This window comes from Aethalodelphis obliquidens, unplaced genomic scaffold (assembly GCF_003676395.1).
Source record: "Aethalodelphis obliquidens isolate GAN/ISIS:26980383/991018 unplaced genomic scaffold, ASM367639v1 scaffold65, whole genome shotgun sequence".
NCBI classification, from domain to species: Eukaryota; Metazoa; Chordata; class Mammalia; order Artiodactyla; family Delphinidae; genus Aethalodelphis; species Aethalodelphis obliquidens.
The window spans coordinates 9659774-9677498 of record NW_020838009.1 but is presented as its reverse complement, the minus strand read 5'-3'; the positions used below and the strand labels follow the sequence as shown (position 1 = coordinate 9677498).

General features: G+C 54.9%; 1 protein-coding gene across 3 annotated transcripts; it reads right to left on the bottom strand.

The window, feature by feature from the left end:
- Window positions 1–6636: 6636 nt before the first annotated feature.
- On the bottom strand, window positions 6637–17198 carry FES (FES proto-oncogene, tyrosine kinase). Of its 3 annotated transcripts, none has more exons than XM_027089392.1 (19): window positions 17027–17187; window positions 16423–16644; window positions 16058–16231; window positions 14558–14654; window positions 14244–14427; window positions 12154–12291; window positions 11962–12081; window positions 11704–11826; window positions 11384–11570; window positions 11178–11261; window positions 10464–10673; window positions 10009–10131; window positions 9603–9656; window positions 8675–8793; window positions 8302–8396; window positions 8065–8188; window positions 7669–7826; window positions 7431–7553; window positions 6637–7001 (listed from the first exon to the last, which is right to left on the bottom strand). In XM_027089392.1, the coding sequence occupies exons 2-19, from the start codon at window positions 16633–16635 to the stop codon at window positions 6859–6861; spliced, it is 2469 nt and encodes an 822-aa protein (XP_026945193.1). In that variant the 5' UTR covers window positions 16636–16644; window positions 17027–17187; the 3' UTR covers window positions 6637–6858. The 3 variants fall into 3 exon arrangements, 2 of the variants coding, with proteins under 2 accessions (XP_026945193.1, XP_026945194.1); XR_003429280.1 differs by lacking the exon at window positions 6637–7001 and adding an exon at window positions 9198–9294 and having other exon boundaries at window positions 7451–7553; window positions 17027–17198; XM_027089393.1 differs by lacking the exon at window positions 12154–12291 and having other exon boundaries at window positions 6859–7001; window positions 17027–17188.
- Between the last annotated feature and the right edge of the window lie 527 nt (window positions 17199–17725).

Here is a 17725-nt window from a genome sequence, read left to right as displayed (position 1 = left end):
TTAAGCAGATTTACAAACCCATCTCATTGTTTTAACTCCCATTTCTTTTATCACCATCAGAAACATTTTTCTAGGTTTATTTGCCAACTAGCATGCCTGTTACTAAGGTGGTAGACCTAGGCTGGGTTCGTCATCCTCTGTGTCTCTGTGTTTTGTCCTGTGTTCTGGGAAATTTATCTTCCGACCTGTCTACTGAATTTTCCATTTTGGCAATCATAATCTTATTTTCAAGAGCTCTTATTGATTCTCTGGTGGTTCTTTTCTTTTTTTTTTTTAACTGAGATACAACTTACAGTATATGGCACAAGTCTTAAGTGTGCTGCTCATGTATATAAATGGATATAGAAGTATAATCACCACTCAGATCAAAATATCACTTTCTCATCACTCCAAAAAGTTCCCCTCTGTCAAGAGGTCAAGCATTCCCTAAGTGCAGCCTGGTAGCTAACAAGGCCACAAATCCTTTTGTACAAATCACTGTGCAGCTGCCAGGTGTGCCTACCACATTTCCATGAGACCCAGCCAGTAAGAGGATGACAAGCCCCAGTGGATCCAGACGGCTATTACTCACACAGACAGCAAATGCAAGACCAGCATGGTGTCGGATTTCCCTCGTCACAGGACAGCACTGAACCAGAGGGACCAGATGACAGGCAGCACGATGATAGGTCTGTCTGTGGCTGAGAAGCCAACTCAACTGCAGTCAGACAATTTTATGACCTGCAGCTACACTCTAAGTGGGGGGAGGAGGGTGGGGCAAGGTGGAAAGGACTACACTTAACTGAAACTAGGAAGACGGATGAGAGAAGTGGCCTTGTGGGGCTTCCCTGGTGGCGCAGTGGATAAGAATCCACCTGCCAATGCAGGAAACACGGGTTTGAGCCCTGCTCCGGGAGGATCCCACATGCTGCGAAGCAACTAAGCCCGTGCGCCACAACTACTGAGCCTGTGCTCTAGAGCCCGCGAGTCACAACTACTGAGCCCGAGTGCCACAACTACTGAAGCCCGCGTGCCTAGAGCCCGTGCTCTGCAACAAGAGAAGCCACCGCAATGAGAAGCCTGTGCACCAGAACGAAGAATAGCCCTGCTCGCCGCAGCTAGAGAAAGCCCACGTGCAGCAACAAAGACCCAAGGCAGCCAAAAATAAATAAATAAATTAATTTAAATATTAAATCTCCTTTATTAAAAAAAAAGATCTCATTTCCTTGAGCACCCCTAAATCCACTAGTTCCTTGATCAAGACTGTGGCACCCCCCCCCCACTTCCCTATCCATAGCCCTCTGCTTCTTGGTAACCACTTGGCTAGGTCAGGAGAGGTGACCAGTTGTCCCTGTCCTAATTACCACCATCCTAATCATGACACTTCTCCATTGGGAACATCCCTTACAAACAAAAGAAGTCTTAAACATACTTCAAACATCTATTCCCACAATACATTCAACAATGTTATTTACAACCACTTGGGTGTGTATTAGCTTAAAAAGTCTCACCTGGGGACTTCCCTGGCAGTCCAGTGGTTAGGACTCTGCATTTCCACTGCATGAGGCGTGGGTTCAATCCCTGGTCGGGGAACTAAGATCCCGCATGCCACACGGTGTGGCCAAAAAAAAAAAAAAAAAAAATTAAAAGGTCCCACCCCCAAACTACCTCAGTCTGTTGTCCAATTTGAGAGCTATTTCCAAATCTAGTAAGAGTGAGTTTTCAGCCATGCCTCTGGGCACATCCCAGTATCCCAGTGGCCTGTGCCACCATGTTCAGGAGGGCTGAGGTTTGGCAACCATGGTTGCTGTTAGTTCCCAGCACACTGCATAGGGTCTCTGGTCTCCCCTGGGGATGGAGGGACCTTGGCCTCTAACCTAGTTTGTCCTGTTTGTCTCTGAAGGGGTTCAGGGGTAGCGCTGAAAGTGTTGGGTCAAAGAGTAAACAGAACAAACCCCATGCTTCTACAGGAGTTTGGGGCTCTCTTGGTGCTCCTCTTTTTGGCCCCCAGGAAATGCCAAAAATAACCCAGTTAAAGCCCAAATCTCTTAAGCCCCATGGCCTTCCCAGAGCCCAATAACAAGAGACAATTTTTCTTCATGGAAAGACTATCACTTTCCTCTTTCGGGATCCCTGGCATAGTAGCCAAGCCCACACGGCCTTATGGCTGGTTTCTTCCCCTACCTTGGCCTGTAGTGCATTACCTTGACCTTTGCCAAGGTTTCCATTCTGGGGAAATGATTGCGCAGTAGCTGAAGAGTTTCCCAGAGACATCCCCGAAGAGCAAGAGAAGATTTGGTTTCAGCCATAGGCTGCTGGTGTCGAGCAAATGTTCAGTCTGACTTTGGGTGACTGTTTCATCATCTGGGCATGCATGATCTCCATATGAATCCAGACTGAGGTCACAGGGGACTAAAAGGAAGTGATAGACTCTCCCATTATTGTCCAAGAGTGCTTATCAGAGGACGGGAATTTATCTTGGACAGGTCATGGTTTCATTATAGCTGTAAAGACCCACTGCAACAAGCCCTGATTTGTCTGTATATTTTCCTCCTCCGTATCCACTTCACTGACCAGAAGGGTTGTGGCCAAAGTGGCTTGGAGCATGGGGTCAGTTGTTAACACCCAAATGACTTCCACTCCTTGTCATCTTACATCAGAATTTGCATAGCACTTGCCTTTGCTAGTTGGATAAGCCATGCTTCTATGGTTTCATTGGACTTTTGCCCAAGTCTGTCTCTAATTTCCCTCCTTCCTTACTCATTGTAAGAGTGGATCTCAGCCCATTTCTGAGTGGCAGACTGCCCTTACTCACCAGATAGTGTTCTATCTGTAGTCACAGTAGGAGGGTGAGCAATAACCAGCATATGCTTTCTTTAACTCTGTAAGACCCTCTTTGATTTCCAACGCTAAACACCAATGGAGCTCATTGGGGACCAGGAACAACTGTCATAGACCACTTGTCTCTGATGTCACCGAACAACTCAGCAGTAAGTGGACACTTAGTGGACACTAAGTCCACCAGAGTTCTAGCCTATACTTGACTTGACAGCCCACATTAAGACCCCTGTCTCTTCTCCCAAAAAAGGGTTGTGACCTTATCAGCCCCACATTATGTGCCAAAGCGGTCAAGTGGTCAAGCAGTCCCTAAGTGCAGCATGGTGGCTAACAGGGCCACAAGCATCTACTACCGCAGCCACTGAGTGGGCCTGTCACACTTCCACAGACTCAGCTGGTAAGGAAACAAGTCGCAAGGATCCAGACAGCTCATTACTCACACTGACAGCAAAAGCAAGACCAGCATATTGTCAGCTTCTCACATCCCTCCCTAGTGCCGCAGGATGACACTGAACTGGAGGGACAGGTGACAGGAAGCATGGCGGTAGGTCACCCTGTGGCTAAGGAGCCAACTGTAAACTACGGCCGAGCAGTTGTATGGCACCTGGCCTTACTCTACGACAGGAGGGGGCCCGATGGAAAGCCCCGCACTCAACTGAAACTAGGAAGATGGACGAAAAATGGTCTCCCACAATATAGGGAGTCTCCTCTCTAAGCTGCTATGTCCCTTTACTCCAGGAATAATAGTGGTGTATTCTGTCAAGACTCAAGTCACCCTACTCAAGCCTTGCCTACGTGGCCAATGTAGAGACATGCAAGGTTGTAAGGACGCCACAGCGGAGCTGTTCCCCTACATGCTCATACTGCTTCCTGTTGGAACCCCTCAGACATAACCACTATTTTCATTTCTTCTATAGCTTAGTTTTTCCTGTTCTTGAACTTCATGAAATGGAATCATACGTATGCACTCTTTCACATAGCGTTTCTTTGTCAACCTGTCTTTGAGATTCATCAGGGTTGGTACATGTACTTATGGCTTGTTCTTTCTTATTCCTATATAGGCATTTGGGACATCTCCAGTTTATTCTGGTCCAAACATCCCTTTTTCCTCCTGGAACTTCAATGACTCATATTTTGGAGTCACACATGTTTCTTAGGCTCTGTTCTTTCCATTTCTTTTTTTCTCTCTCTCTATTTTAGTTTAGACTCAATCTATCTTCAAGTTCACTAGTTCCGTTTTCTGGTTAGGAAACTAATCCTGAGACTGTGCGTTTAGTCTCTGTGATTGTGACTTTACCCTTTAGCTCCATGAACCTTTAGAGTTTGTAATTTCAGAGATGGCATTTTTCAGTTCTACCTGCTCCTTTGATTCTTTTAAAATAGATTCCAACCCTGTTGAAATTCTCTATATTTGCACCTATTTTGTCCACCTTTTTCTCCATTTAACATATTAAGCATAGTTATTTTAATTTAATTTTAGTTATTATTTTAAAGTATTTATTTATTTTACTTATTTTGGCTGTGCCGGTTCTTAGTTGCGGCATGTGCGATCTTTAGTTGCAGCATGTGGACTTCTTAGTTGCAGCATGCAAACTTTTAGTTGCGGCATGCATGTGGGATCTAGTTCCCTAACTAGGGTTGAACCCAGACCCCCTGCATTGGGAGCGTGGAGTCTTACCCACTGGACCACCAGGGAAGTCCCAAGCATAGTTACCATTTGTGGGTCTGCTTCTACAGTTTATTTTTTCTCTTGTGTATTGGCCCCATTTTTCTCCCTTTTTGCATGTTTTATAATATTTGAGTGTATGTTGCATATTGGGTATAAAAGAAAGGTAAAATATGATGTTATTCTCTTCCCCAACTTCTCCCTGAGGGTTCCCAGAGGAGTCAGTTACCTTGATGTAATCAAGCATTGAGCTGAGTTGGGGCAGAGTTATAGTTCTGATAAAACTCCATCCTCCCGTGGATCGCCCCGTCCTCTGAGATTTAGGAAAGCCTGGCCAGTCTCTGTCTCTTCCAGCCCTTCAAGTGCTGCTTTAAAGAGATTTTGAGGTTAGCTCTTTAGCCTCCCAACCCACACAGGTTCAAAATCTGGCCAATGGGACTTCCCTGGTGGTCCAGTGGTTAAGAATCTGCCTTCCAATGCAGGGGACGCGGGTTCAATCCCTGGTGGGGGAACTAAGATCTCACATGCCGTGGGGCAGCATTCAAGCCTGAACGCTCTAGGACCTACGTGCCACAACTAGAAAGAAGCCTGCGCTCCACGATGAAGAGCCCGCGTGCTGCGACTAAGACCCAATGCAGCCAAAATAAACAAATAAATAAATATTTTTTTAAAAAGAAACAAACAAACAAAGTCTGGCCAATATCTTGAGGGGGAGACCAATTGTTTGTTTCAGGCCCCCTCCCTCTAAACACCTGCCTTTCCAGCCCAGCCCCTTCCTGGTTGCCCATACTGCTCCAGAACTCAGCAAATGTTCCATGGGGGGAAACTGGCATTGCATTTTGGGTTCCTCCAGGTACCAATCCATAGCACTGTCCCTGTAAGCACCAGAAACTCCATTTCTTTTTTTCCCCAGTAGAGTCTTTCTGTTTGGGACAATTCTGATCATCAGAGATGTCCCATCTCAGCAAATGTCTCAGGGAAGAAAACAATTGCCCATCAGTTCACCTTGAAGGGGTTTTCTCCTCCTTGAAATTTTAAGTCATGTGGTCTTTCTTTCTTAACACCTCTCGCCATTGTCTTTAAAAATTACTATTTACATCTTATGTTTCCTCCTAGTTGTTGCAATGGGCGTGGGGACTTGCAGGGACCATATCCTACCCAGAAGCAGAAGTTCTTCAGTTCCGCTTTTTACCACTTCTAATGGAGACACAATTTGAATTGTTAGTATTTTTACTTAGTCACACTCTAACTTGATTTCCTCTTATTGAAACAAGTATTGTCTTTTATCTCTTTGAAAATAGATATCAACTACTTCATGGCCATTTTATCTCCAAGTTCTTACTGCTTTGCTCTTCGTTGCTATAAATCTTTCCAGGTTTCTGTTTCGCAGTCTATTCATACTTCTTTGTCTTCTTCGTTTTTTTCTGGCTGCACCATGAGGCATACAGGACCTTAGGGATCGAACCCGCACTCCCTGCAGTGGAAGCGCGGAGTCTTAACCACTGGACCACCAGGGAATTCCCTCGTTGTCTTCTTGACCTTCACCGTTGCTGCTAGAAAAGTTTCAGATAACTTTGTAGGTTTCAGGGGAGTTTAAGGGAGGAGGTAAGGGCTCCCAGCTCTGCTACCCATTGCTCAGTAAACTTGTCTTGAGAGATGGGAATAGTTTTCTTTCTCTTCAGCTACTCCAGTCCCCTTGGAGTGGAACTCTAACTTCCCCTGACACTCTCCTCTTCCTGTTTCTCATGTGACTGTGGTACACAGACATAGTGTCTCTGACATTTATAAGCTAATGACTTTCAAACCTCAGTTGCCAGCCTTTACTTCCATCTGAGCCTCCAGACTTATATGTCACACTTACATCCCCACAGGCCCCTGAAACGCAACATCTCTAAACTCACCATACTTCCTGCAGCTCTCTGCTCCTCTGCCTGGGATCCTAATTCAGAAATAACACCACCATCTGGTCAAGAAGCCTGTATATCATCCTGATCTCTCTTCCTCTTCCCCAAGTCGCACACCCAACAGCTACCAAACCATGTCAGTTCTGCCCTGTGAACACTGTCCGTCCTCCTCCTTCCCCACGGCCACGGTACAGGGCCTCTATTCCTTCTAAGACCTGCCCTCCAGAGGAGCGCGCATGCCAAGAGCACTTGATGGGCACAAATGGTTTTTATTAGTTCTGCCTGGAAGAGGAATCCCTGGCAGGAACAGGGATGCACAGCAGACACGGAGCTGCATCCCTGCCGGCAGCATAGATACCGTTGGCTGGAGTCCAGGATGATGAAGAGCTGTCCAGCGGCGTGACCTGGAGCTGGTGAGGAGGTATAATCTTGCCTACAGAGGCCACTGGCTTGAGAAGTGGGGCCCCAGTCTCACCGATGCCGCTTTCGGATGCTCTGCAGCTCCTGGTAGATGGTGCTGAAGCTGGGTCGCTGCCCGGGCTCGGAGGCCCAGCACTGCTCCATGAGTCTGAACACAGCATCGGGGCACAGTTCGGGGCAAGGCAGGCGGCCCCCTGTGAGGACAGGCATAGCACACCAGGCATGAGGAGGGGGTCTGAGGGGGCCTAGCAGCCCCTGGGACATGCCATGAGCAATGGGAGCTGCTTAAGGTACACTGTTCTTAAGGAGCCCCTTCTCTTCACCAAAAACACAGAGATTCTAATCTCAAGCCACCATGGGCTAGTTGTGTGATCCCTGCAAACCTCAGTGTTTCCTTCTGTAAAAGGGACCTATTAATCCCGACCTCACATGTTATGAAGAGTAAATGAAATAAACGGATGGCCTGGCACACAACAGGGTTTCACTGGATGGTAGCTCTAGGATTATTCTTACGCTGCCTCAGTGGGAAGGACAGGGCGTTAGGAGGCCTGGAGGAGTCCAGCGGGAGCGCTGGGAAGAGGGCTTGGCTCTGAGGCCACTGTCACGCCGCAGGGTTCCCTTACCCTTTTCCACAAACTCCCGAGTCTGCTGATTGCTGAGGTTGGGGTAGGGGGAGGCCCCCAGGCTGAAAGTCTCCCAGAGCAAGATGCCAAAGCTCCACACGTCGCTCTCAGTGGAGTAGCGGCCTACGAGGAGGTGAGGCGGTGTGAGTGGGCCACACCCATTGGCCAGAGAAGGGCAGGTGGTGGGACCCATGCCCAGCCTCGGGCCCTGCAGCCAGAGCGGATCAGGCCCAGGTACCGTAGTTCAGGGCCTCCGGTGCGGTCCACTTCACGGGAACTTGTCTGAGACCCCCCGAGGCTGCGTAGATCCCGTCGGCTTCCTCCCGGGACATCCCAAAGTCACTGATCTTCAGGACATTCTTCTCTGTCACTAGGCAGTTCCGAGCGGCCAGGTCCCTGGGCGAAAGCAGGACAGGGGCTCATTTAGCCAATATCCACGCAGCACCTGCCACCTGCCCGGCCCGGGCTCCCTAGACACAGCCACGAGCCAAAGCCGCCCCTGCTCCTGGGATGCCTGGTCTGTCAGAGAGGCAGACTCCACCCCTGGAGCTGGTGCCTGCTGGTGAGGGGCAGCAGCGCCTGCATCTGGTGCGGGGGCGGGTGCCGGGACTGCCTGCCGCGCCCACCCCCTCACCGGTGGATGCAGCACTTGCTCTCCAGATACTCCATGCCCGCAGCCGCGTCCCCTACCATCTGCAGCAGAGTCTTCACCCTCAGGCGGGCTCCCTCTGTCCGGAGGAAGGTCAGGAAGTCGCCCCCTGGGAGTGGGCGGTGGGGACAGAGCTCGATGAGCCTTCTGGGGGTCGGAGGCGGCGGGGAGACCTAGCCCAGCGGCACACCCCAGCCCTGAAGGTCAGCTCGCTCTGCTCACCCTGCACAAGCTCCATGACGATGTAGATGGGCTGCTTCTGGGTGCAGACGCCGATGAGACGCACGATGTTGGGGTGGCTGTACTGCTTCAGAATCCTGGGGGCGGGGGTGCAGGGCTGCTCAGGCTCCCACCTCCACCGGGTGGGGGGCCTTACACATTCACCTCGTTGGCCCCGGGAGCCCAGGGAGCCTGAGGCAGGGTGAGAGCAGGGCAGCAGACCTGGAAGTGTGACTTTGGGTGGGTCCCAGAGCCTCGACCCCTCCACACTATGGGGGGGCGGGGCTGTGAGGATGAAACGAAGTCAAGCACCCTGCCGTGTGCAGAGGAGCCCTTCCTATGTGGAACCTCCGGGGGTGGGTATTTCATCACCCACCTCGCTTCCTGCAGAAACTTGGCCTTGAGGTCGGGTGGGAGCGTCTCGCGGCAAGATTTCACGGCCACCAGGGTGTTGTCTGCTCTCAGGCGTCCGCTGAATACTTCGCCAAAGTTCCCCTGAAACGGTCTGGAGCTCCTATCTGTCTTCCCTGGACCGTGGTCCTCTCCTGCACTCGGGGCACAGCCCACCTTGTCCCCACCGGCCCTTGCCTCAGTGCCCCCGTGCTCAGACCTGCTCATCCCGGCTCTCTGGTCGGGGGATGAAGCGTACACATGGGACAGGCAGGGAGAGTCACCTCTGACTTACCATGTTCACTGAGAAGTGACACGGAAGTCCAACAATCACTTTTGCTTGGGTTGGTAAAGCATTATGGTTTTTAGGAAAGTGACTTCTTTCCTGAGTAGGTATTTTATTTTATTTTTCTTTCTTTCTTTTTTTAAATTTTTATTTTTAGGCCACACCACGCAGCATGTGGGATCCTAGTTCCCTGACCAGGGATCGAACCTGCGCCCCACCTCACCGTCGCATTGGAAGCGCAGTCTTAACCACCGGAACCACAGGGAAGCCCCCTGAGCAGGTATCTTATAGCTCATGTGAACAGAGCGTGTCTCTCTTCCCTGAGGAGGCAGGGGTGGGGCGGGAAGTGTGTGCGTGTGAGTGGCATGGGGTGGGTGCTGGTGGCAGAGCCACCTCTGGGGAGCTTCCAGGGCAGGTGCTTTTCCCCCCGGTTTCCTGCAGGACAGCGTACGGCGGTGGCTGGGCAGGGAGTCAGGGGTCCAAGTTGGAACTCAGACTGAGGCGGGGAGGCTGAGAGCCCTCTGTGGGTGGGGCCCTGGTGTGACTCGGCCTTTGGGATGGAAGGAAGTGACACTGGGGGAGGGGGAAAGCAGGCGGCCAGGAGCCTGGCAGAGCACACTCAACTCACCCGCCCAATCTGCTCACCCAACACCAGGTCCTCGTGGCTTAGTGCCCACTTGTCCTGGGGAAGGGAGGAGTGGGGGGTGGGGGGTCAGAAGTCAGTGAAGGGAGGGAGTGCTGAGCACTATCAAGGACTGAATACCCCCTCCCAACGCTGTGCCTTTCATTTCTTGGCACCTTGGTTTGTTGGTCTGCAAAATGGGGGTTGGACACAAGACCACACTTAGATGACTCAGGGACCAGGCAGGGGCACTAAATGGGTGAGCACCAGCCAGGGGTGTGTGGCCCAGGGAATGGGATTGACCTTGACATTCCAAACCTAGAGGGAGGCCGGCCCCCTGGGGAGTGTATAGGACCCAGAAAGCCCTTCCTGCTCTGATTCTGTGTGGGCCCCAATCCTGCCACAGACTCACCTTGGGCACAGCCCTGTTCAGGATGATACCGCTCTTCTTGGTGAGGGGCTGCTGGGAGCGCAACAGGTGGTCTACGAGCAAGGGGATGCTGGGAAAGCCATCTCCTTCCAGTCGGTAGAGGTTCTGCAGGGTAGGGGGAACTGGGGTCAACAGCCTCCATTGCTGAGGGGGCCTGAGCCCTGGGAGAGGAGAGGAAGAAAGAACGGCAGGGAGAAAGGGCCTGCCTGGGATGAGAGGCAGAGACCTGATGCTGCACGACAAGTCTGCTCCCCCGTCCTATGGGAGGACGCACACCTCTGTTTGGTTGCAGGGACTGGGTGGTCTCTGGGGCCCCTTTCAGCTCTGCCAGGGAGCCATCTAAGACATAGCAGCTCCTTTCTACGCTCCCTGGTGAAGGGGAAAGGAGGGGAGGGAGGGGAAGGGAAGGGAAAGGCTGGGGTTCAGGCCCCACTCACATCAGCACACTGGATGATGAAGTGTCGAGGCTGGCCGTCCCACAGCACAGACAGCACGTACTCCTGCTTGCCCTGGCTCTCCCGGACCACGAAGTCCCCAGAATGTGTCAGCAGCTCAGCCACCTCTGCCCGCGGGATGGCTCCATGGTACCACAGCTGCTCATGCAGGGGCTTCTGCACCTCTGGAACGAGCTGCAGCGGTGGGGGGAGCTAGACAGGGACAGGGGAGGAGCAAGGAGGGGTCACTCAGCCAGCCCGTCAGCGGAGGTCACTAGGCCAGCCAGTTGGGGGGTGTCCGGCTCTCTCTCATACACTCCTTGTCCTCACAAAGCCCGCGAGTGCCATCTGCAACCCTTGGAGCCAGCAATAAACTCACCCAGGCTGGGTGATCCCAAACAAAGCTTTTGCCTTTTCCTCCAGGCCACAGCCCCCAACCACTCCTGGAGCAGAGAGCCGTGGGGTGATGAGGCTGCAGCTCCCTTCCACACACGTGGGTGGTGGAGAGGAAGAGGGTACGGGGGTGGCACGGAATCCCAGGGAAGAGATGGGCTCCCCAGTAAAAGTGGCCTGGGAAGAGCCTCCTCTAGGGCAACGCTGAGACTAAACCCAAAGCACCGTGGTAGGAGGGGCTTAGGGGGACGTCCCTGAGACCGCTGGCCTGGCCCACCCCTCAGAGAAGGGCAGAGGTGCGGGTCCGGGCTGGGCTCCACTCACCGAGAACTTGGGGCGGAAGATTCCTGAGATGTGGCTCTTAAGGATCTCCAGGGTGGGTGTCCTTCCCCCTTCTCGCTCCTGCTCCTGAGGCCAGGGACAGACGTCAGCGGGTGGCCAGGCTTGGGGAGGGGGAGGGTGAAAATGAGGAGCGCGGCCCCCGGTGGGCGGGCAGGGCTGGCGGTGCAGGCTGCGGGAGGGCGGCTCACCGAGGACGAGGTGGAGTGGCGGTCGTCCTGCAGCAGCAGCACGGGCAGGGGCTCACCGGGGCCCAGCTGCTCCAGCTTGGCCTGCAGCAGCTCCTGCTGGGCCTGCAGCTTGGCCTGGCTGCACAGCGCTACCTGCAGCCCCTGCAGTGCCTCCTGCAGCACCTGCTTCTTGCCCAGCAGCTGCACCCTGAGGGCAGGGGCGGGTGGTTGGGTGTGGGGAGAGAGGGGCTCAGCCTGCAACTGGCTGCCAGCAGTGCGTCAGGCAGGCCGGACGGAGGAAAGGGAGGGCCAGGAGGCTGCTGTAGGCGGGCCCCACTCACCGCTCCCGGGGGTGGGTGGTCTGCTCCTCAGTCCAGAGCTCGTGCTGCAGCTGAGTGACCACCTCCTGCCGGCTGAGCACTGTCTCAGTGGCCACGGCCAGTTCTTCTGTCACTGAGGTCAGCCTGTGCCCAGAGGAAGGGCAGTGTTAGAGCCAATCCCCTCAGATGCATCCCTGCGGGGCCAAGCAAGCCTGCGGGCTGGCCACAGCTCTGCGTGGACGGCGTCCACCCCCGACCCCAAGCCGAGCCACCACACACGTGTGCTGCACGCTTTCCACAGTCAGCTCGTTCAGCTGCAGCTCCCCGGGCTCCAGCAGTTCAGCCTCCTCAAGCAGCGACTCATCAAAGGTGACACAGGGTGGGACGTCAGGTGTGGACCTGCGGGGGACAGTGCCCATCAGTGCACAGGCCACCAGCCCTGGCACCTGGCTGCTGCAAGGAGGGGCTTACCCATACTGGTGCAGGAAGCCTTGGTACTCGGCCTCGGGCTGGATGTGGGCAACCGCTGCAGCCATCTCCTGGTGAATGGCCACCACCTCGTCCTGCACCAGGCTGCTAATCTCCAGGTATTCCTGCAGGATCTCCTTCCTGCCCCCAGATGGAACCCCGGGTCAGGGGGGGGCCTCAGGCTGGACAAGGCTAGGAAGCTTGGGGCCCGTGGCACTGGATTTGGACCCACCCTGGGGTTGATCCCCACCACCTATCATTTACCAGTCAAATGACCACAGGCAAGTTACTTAGTGTCTCCCGGGAGTTTGTAATAAGGCCCCAATGAGGGCCTATGTGCAGAGTGTGTGGTTTGAGCAAGTGCTCGGTACATGTGAGCTACAAACGTGCCTGCCCTGGGCATAGCCCCACAGCTGGGGCTCCAGGGCTCTGATACACACGTAAGCCATCGATGTGCTGCTGACCCCGCATTTATACCTCCCCGAGCTCCAGTCTCATGTAACTATCCACCTACTCTAAATGTCCTGTTGGACATCTCTCAGACACCCAAACTCCACCAGTTGAAAAATGAACTGCTGGGACTTCCCTGGTGGCGCAGTGGTTAAGAATCCACCTTCCAATTCAGGGGACACGGGTTCGATCCCGGGTTGGGGAACTAAGATCCCATGTGCCGCAACTATAGAGCCCACGCGCTCTGGAGCCCGCACGCTACAACTAGAGAGACGCCTGCACACCACGACGAAAGATCCCGCGTGCCGCAACTTAAGACCCAACACAGCCAAAAGTAAATAAATAAATATTTTTAAAAAGAAAAATGAACTCCTATTCTTATCTCCTGAACCTGCTTCTCCCACCTCATTCTCCATGTAGCCTCCACCACCCAGGGGCTCCAGGCCAAATCCCTGTAGTCATCCTTATCTGCTCTATCCACACCCCACTTCCAGTCCATGAGGAATTCCCACCGGCTCCACCTTCAAAGTACGTCCAAGACCTGACCACTTCTCCCCTCCATTGCTACTGCCCAGGTCCAGTGGTATGGTCTGTGGTCTGGATCACTGCAGTAGCCTCCTGCCTGGTCTCTCTGGTCCTGTCTTGCCCCCTGAAGTCTGTTCTCAACACAGCAGTCGAACTGACCTCATTCAGACGGCTCAGATCATGCCGCTCTTCTGGTCCACCCAGAACCAAAGTCCTCACAACGGCCTGAGGGACCCTCTATCATCCCTGGACTCCTCCAGCCCCGTGTCTGACTCTGCCCTTCCCTCACTCAGCAAAGGCTACACTGGCTTCCTTGCTATTCCTTGATTTCAGGCGCTCTCTCACCTTGCGGCCTGTGCGCCTGAGATTCCTCTTTCTGGAATGGCTCTTCTTCAAAATCCCCCTGGCTAATTTCTGCACTTCTGAGGCTTTCCCAGACCACTCCATTTAAAACAGCAAACCTGGGACTTCCCTGGTGGCACAGTGGTTAAGACTCAGCGCTCCCAATGCAGGGGCCTTGGGTCCGATCCCTGGTCAGGGAACTAGATCTCGCATGCATGCTGCAACTAAGAGTTTGTGTGCCACAACTAAGGAACTGGTGAGCCGCAACTAAGGAGCCTGCCTACCACAACTAAGGAACCCGCCTGCCGCAACTAAGACCTGGCACAACCAAACAAATAAATAAATAAAAATGGCAAAAAAAGAACATATTCCTTATAAATAAATAAATAAAACAGTAACCTCCTTCCCTGTCCCCCTGCCTCCCTATCCTCTCTTCTTGTTTTATTTTTCTCCATAGCACCTATCATCTCTAACATGCTTTCTATTTTACTTATTGATTTCCTTTTCTTTCTCCACAAACGAATGACCCTAGAGGACAGATATTTTTGTCTACGTTCTCTGCTGTATCACACAGCAGAGCCTAGAATGGTGCTCAATAAACATAATAAAACCCTGAAATAAGGGGCCCAGAATAATGTAATTTGGATGTAAACTGACTGGCCCAGGGCGTGTTCTCACGTGACTACACGCCTGTCACTTTTACAGGACTGCGTTTTCTGGACCCTGCCTCTGGGCTTCAGGGCTGTGATGGGGGTCGGGGGATGGGGTGGGCTTACAAGATGCACGCCATCTCCTGGTGCAGGTCCTGCAGGGACTGGAGCAGGCCAGGCAGCATGAGCCGGTGGTGGTGCTGGTGGTGTAGCTGTGCGGCCCGCACGCCCAGCACGTAGCGGTTGTGGTGAGCGAAGAGCTTCCACAAGCTGCGCACGTACTTGTCCTTGGCTTTGTCACGGTCTTTGTCTGCCAGGTTGGGGGAAAGAGGTGTGGGTGACAGCACAGAGGCCTGGGTAGCAACCCCCTCCCCGGGTACCTGTGGACAGTTCTGGGCTGGCTTGGGATTCCCATCCTGGCAGCGAGGGAAGCCCCGGACCTTTGCTGGCCTCCTGGTACTTGCGTCGGGCCTGGGCACTGTCCCGTGCCAGGGCTCGGTACTGGCTCTTCAGCTTCTCAATGTCCTGGCTGTGGGTCTGGAGAGAGGAGAGACCAGTGTGGGACAGCAGGTCCCCAGAGGATTCCTGTCCGAGGTGAAGCCCTGGACAGGTTCTGCAGTCCAGGCGGGCAGCACATCCAAGTTCATCCTTCAGGAAGGGCCTGGAGACCTCTGGGACTTAGCCATTGCTGCTGAGGTTAAGGTTAGAGGAGTCGGGCTAAGGACAGGCCCCCGGGGGGTAGCAGAGAGCCGGACTGGGCAGGCGACAACTGTCCTTCCTTGGTCTAGAGTGGAATCTGGTGGCAACTAAGGTCCCGCGGCAGGCGTGTGTGCTTGGTTTAACACTCTGTTGATGCCATCTTGAAATTCTTAATAATTTTTTGACAAGGGGCCCCGCGTTTTCACTTTGCACTGGGTCCCACAATTATGTTCCTGGTGGTCAAGACCGGAGTTCTCATCCCAGTTGCCTGCTTCTGCACTGGGGTACTTAGGGCAAACTCCACTCCTCTCCTCAGAACCTCAGCCTCCCCATCTGTAACAGAGCTAAATGCACAGACTAGATCAGCCCTTTTCTTAAGGTCCAGGTGGAAAACATTTTAGGCTTGTAGGCCATGCAGTCTCTGTTGAACTTGCTGGGCTCTGCCACTGTAGCTCTTTAGTAGCCACAGATAATATGAAAACATATGGGCAAGTCTGTGTTCCAGCAAAACTGCCTGCAAAAGCAGGCTGACCCCTGAATTATATGATCGATCGTCTGGGAAGAGAGGAGTGCGTGAAGGCTGGCCACCAGGGGCCGCTGTGGGCCTGCAGCAAGGCTGGGTTTGCGCTGGTGGGAGGGGTGTGGTGCAGGCTGCTGCCCAGCACATTTAATAAGAAGGCTAAAGCATCCGCGAAAATAGCTCCAATCAAACAGCCTCTAGTCAGAGGAGCTGAGCAGGATTCAAATGAAGACAGACCCACTTCACAGCCCCAGTCCTTAACCTCCGAGTCAGGGGGCCACACTGCTGCCTTGTGGGGTCTCTGGGTCCCTGGGAGGAGCCAGCCTGGGCCAAGGGCGGGCAGAGTAGCCCTCATTCCTCTCTCACTGTCTCTCGGACCCGAGGGCCAGCTGGTGCAGTGCAGGAGGTGGGTCACAGGTCCTGCGCTCCTCCCAAGCAATGGCTGGATCACTCATCCTTGTATTCCCAGCACTCTGCTCAGGTACACAGTAGGGTGACAGAAAAGGCGTGGAGAGGCCCTGCTGCAGCCCGGCCCAAGCTATGGTGGGGAGGAGAGGGAGGGGAGGAAGCTGGGCTGGAGCAGGCGCTGGGGGGTGGGCCTGTGGTCAGATACTTACACTTCTTCAATGAGTCCAGGGGTTCCTTGCAAAACCAGCCCTTTTCAGCTCAAAATGTAGGCAGAAATGACCAGGTGAAGCCCGGCTGCCACCCACCCACCTACCTTGGTGAGCTCCTGCTGGAGCTGCTGCCACTGCTCGTTGTAAGTCTTGCGCAGCTGCTGCCGCTCCCGGATCAACAGGCTCAGCTTGCTCAGCGGCCCTGAGTTCAGATCTTCTGCGTGCTGCCTCAGCAACCGGCTCAGGCCCTCCGTCTGGCTGGTGATCTCTGCCCAGGTCTACAGCATGGGGCGGGCAAGGCAGGGAGTGGGGGACAGTGGCTCCCACGCCTGGGCCTGCCCAATCACCAACCCTCCCCAGTGGGCTCCGGGAAAGAAAGGGGCAGGCAGACCTACCCGGCACCCCCAGGACTTCGTTGGTCGAGGGCGGGAAGGGTGGTGAGGAGGCCTAGGGCCCTGTAGAATCCCACCTGACTGATGGGGCTCTGGGGGCTGATGCCCCGGCTCTGGCCCCCGCTGTCCTGCAGTGACATGTGGTGCAGCAGCCCAGCATATTCTCTGTCACTCTTGACCCGCTGGGCCATCCACTTCCTCATGCCCTCCAGCAGCCGAAGCTCGGCCTCCTGCATCTGCTGCACTGCCCCGTGGCCCTGGGGACTGCACAGCTCCGAAGAGAAGCCCATAGTGTGGTCCTGGGGACCAAGAGAGGAGAGGCCACCACTGGGGGCAAGGCAGAAGCTGGAGACGGGCGGGCAGGACAGGGAAGCTAGGGGCTGCCGGGCCAGGAGGAGCCGCAGACAGGCAGGAGGTGGGGGGCTGTCCCGCTGAAATGCAGCCATGGGTACAGAACACGGCCTGGCCTGGGAAAGCCCTCATTGCTTCCTGTGTCCCAGGTCGAGGCCTGGTGCCAGGGGTCTCCTTCCCAGCCCTGGAACAGAAACCTCTCGGAGCCTCCCTCCCTGGGCCCTTCCACCCAGCACCCGCTGCAGGGGCAAGGTGCGCACAAGACTGCCCCTGCCGGCGCCCCAGGCAGCCGCCGCCCCGGACCCTGCCCTTCCGTGGCCCCTGCCCTACCTGGTCCCGTGTCCCGCTCTCTGATCGCCTGCCGGGCCCCTGCCCACTGCCTGCTGACCCCGCTCCCCGTGCCCGCCGCCGCTGCCTCCTGGGCCTCGGGGCAGGAGTTACTCGCGTGGGCAGCTGATCCTGGGGCCGCCGAGGACCGACTCAGACTCAGGCCCGCACCACCCGGGGCCAGTTCCTGATTCCGCGTTTCCTCCTCCTGCGGTTTCAGTTGGCCCCGGCCCCGGGGCGGGCCGGCTGAGGGGAAGGGGCGGGCGGGAGCCCCCGACGCCTGCCCGCCCCCCTGCCCAGTGCAGGCCGCTGCCTCAGCCGGCCACACGGCCACGGAAACGGAAGGGAGGAGGGGGCTGGGAAAGAATGGCCCAGAAGAGAGCAGCCTGCGCCCGGCACTCCCCAGGGCCCGGACAGCGCCAGGGAACACGGGGAACGGCCCAAGGGGGCGGCGGTGGGCGCCTGGCACGGGGCCGGGCTGCAGGATCGCGTCGGGCCGGGGAGTCTGGGGGTCCAGAGCCTGGGGGCGGGCGGGCGGTCTGAGCAGCAGGCCAGGGCGGCCCCAGAAGAGGAAGGGGGAAGCCTAGTCCAGGCCTTCCCCACCCCACTGGATTCCCCAAGGAGAGCTCAGGCGCCAGCCTCCATTTGAATAAAATTTCCAAGTAAATATCCCGAGGAGAGGCCTGCTCCTCAGGCACAGAT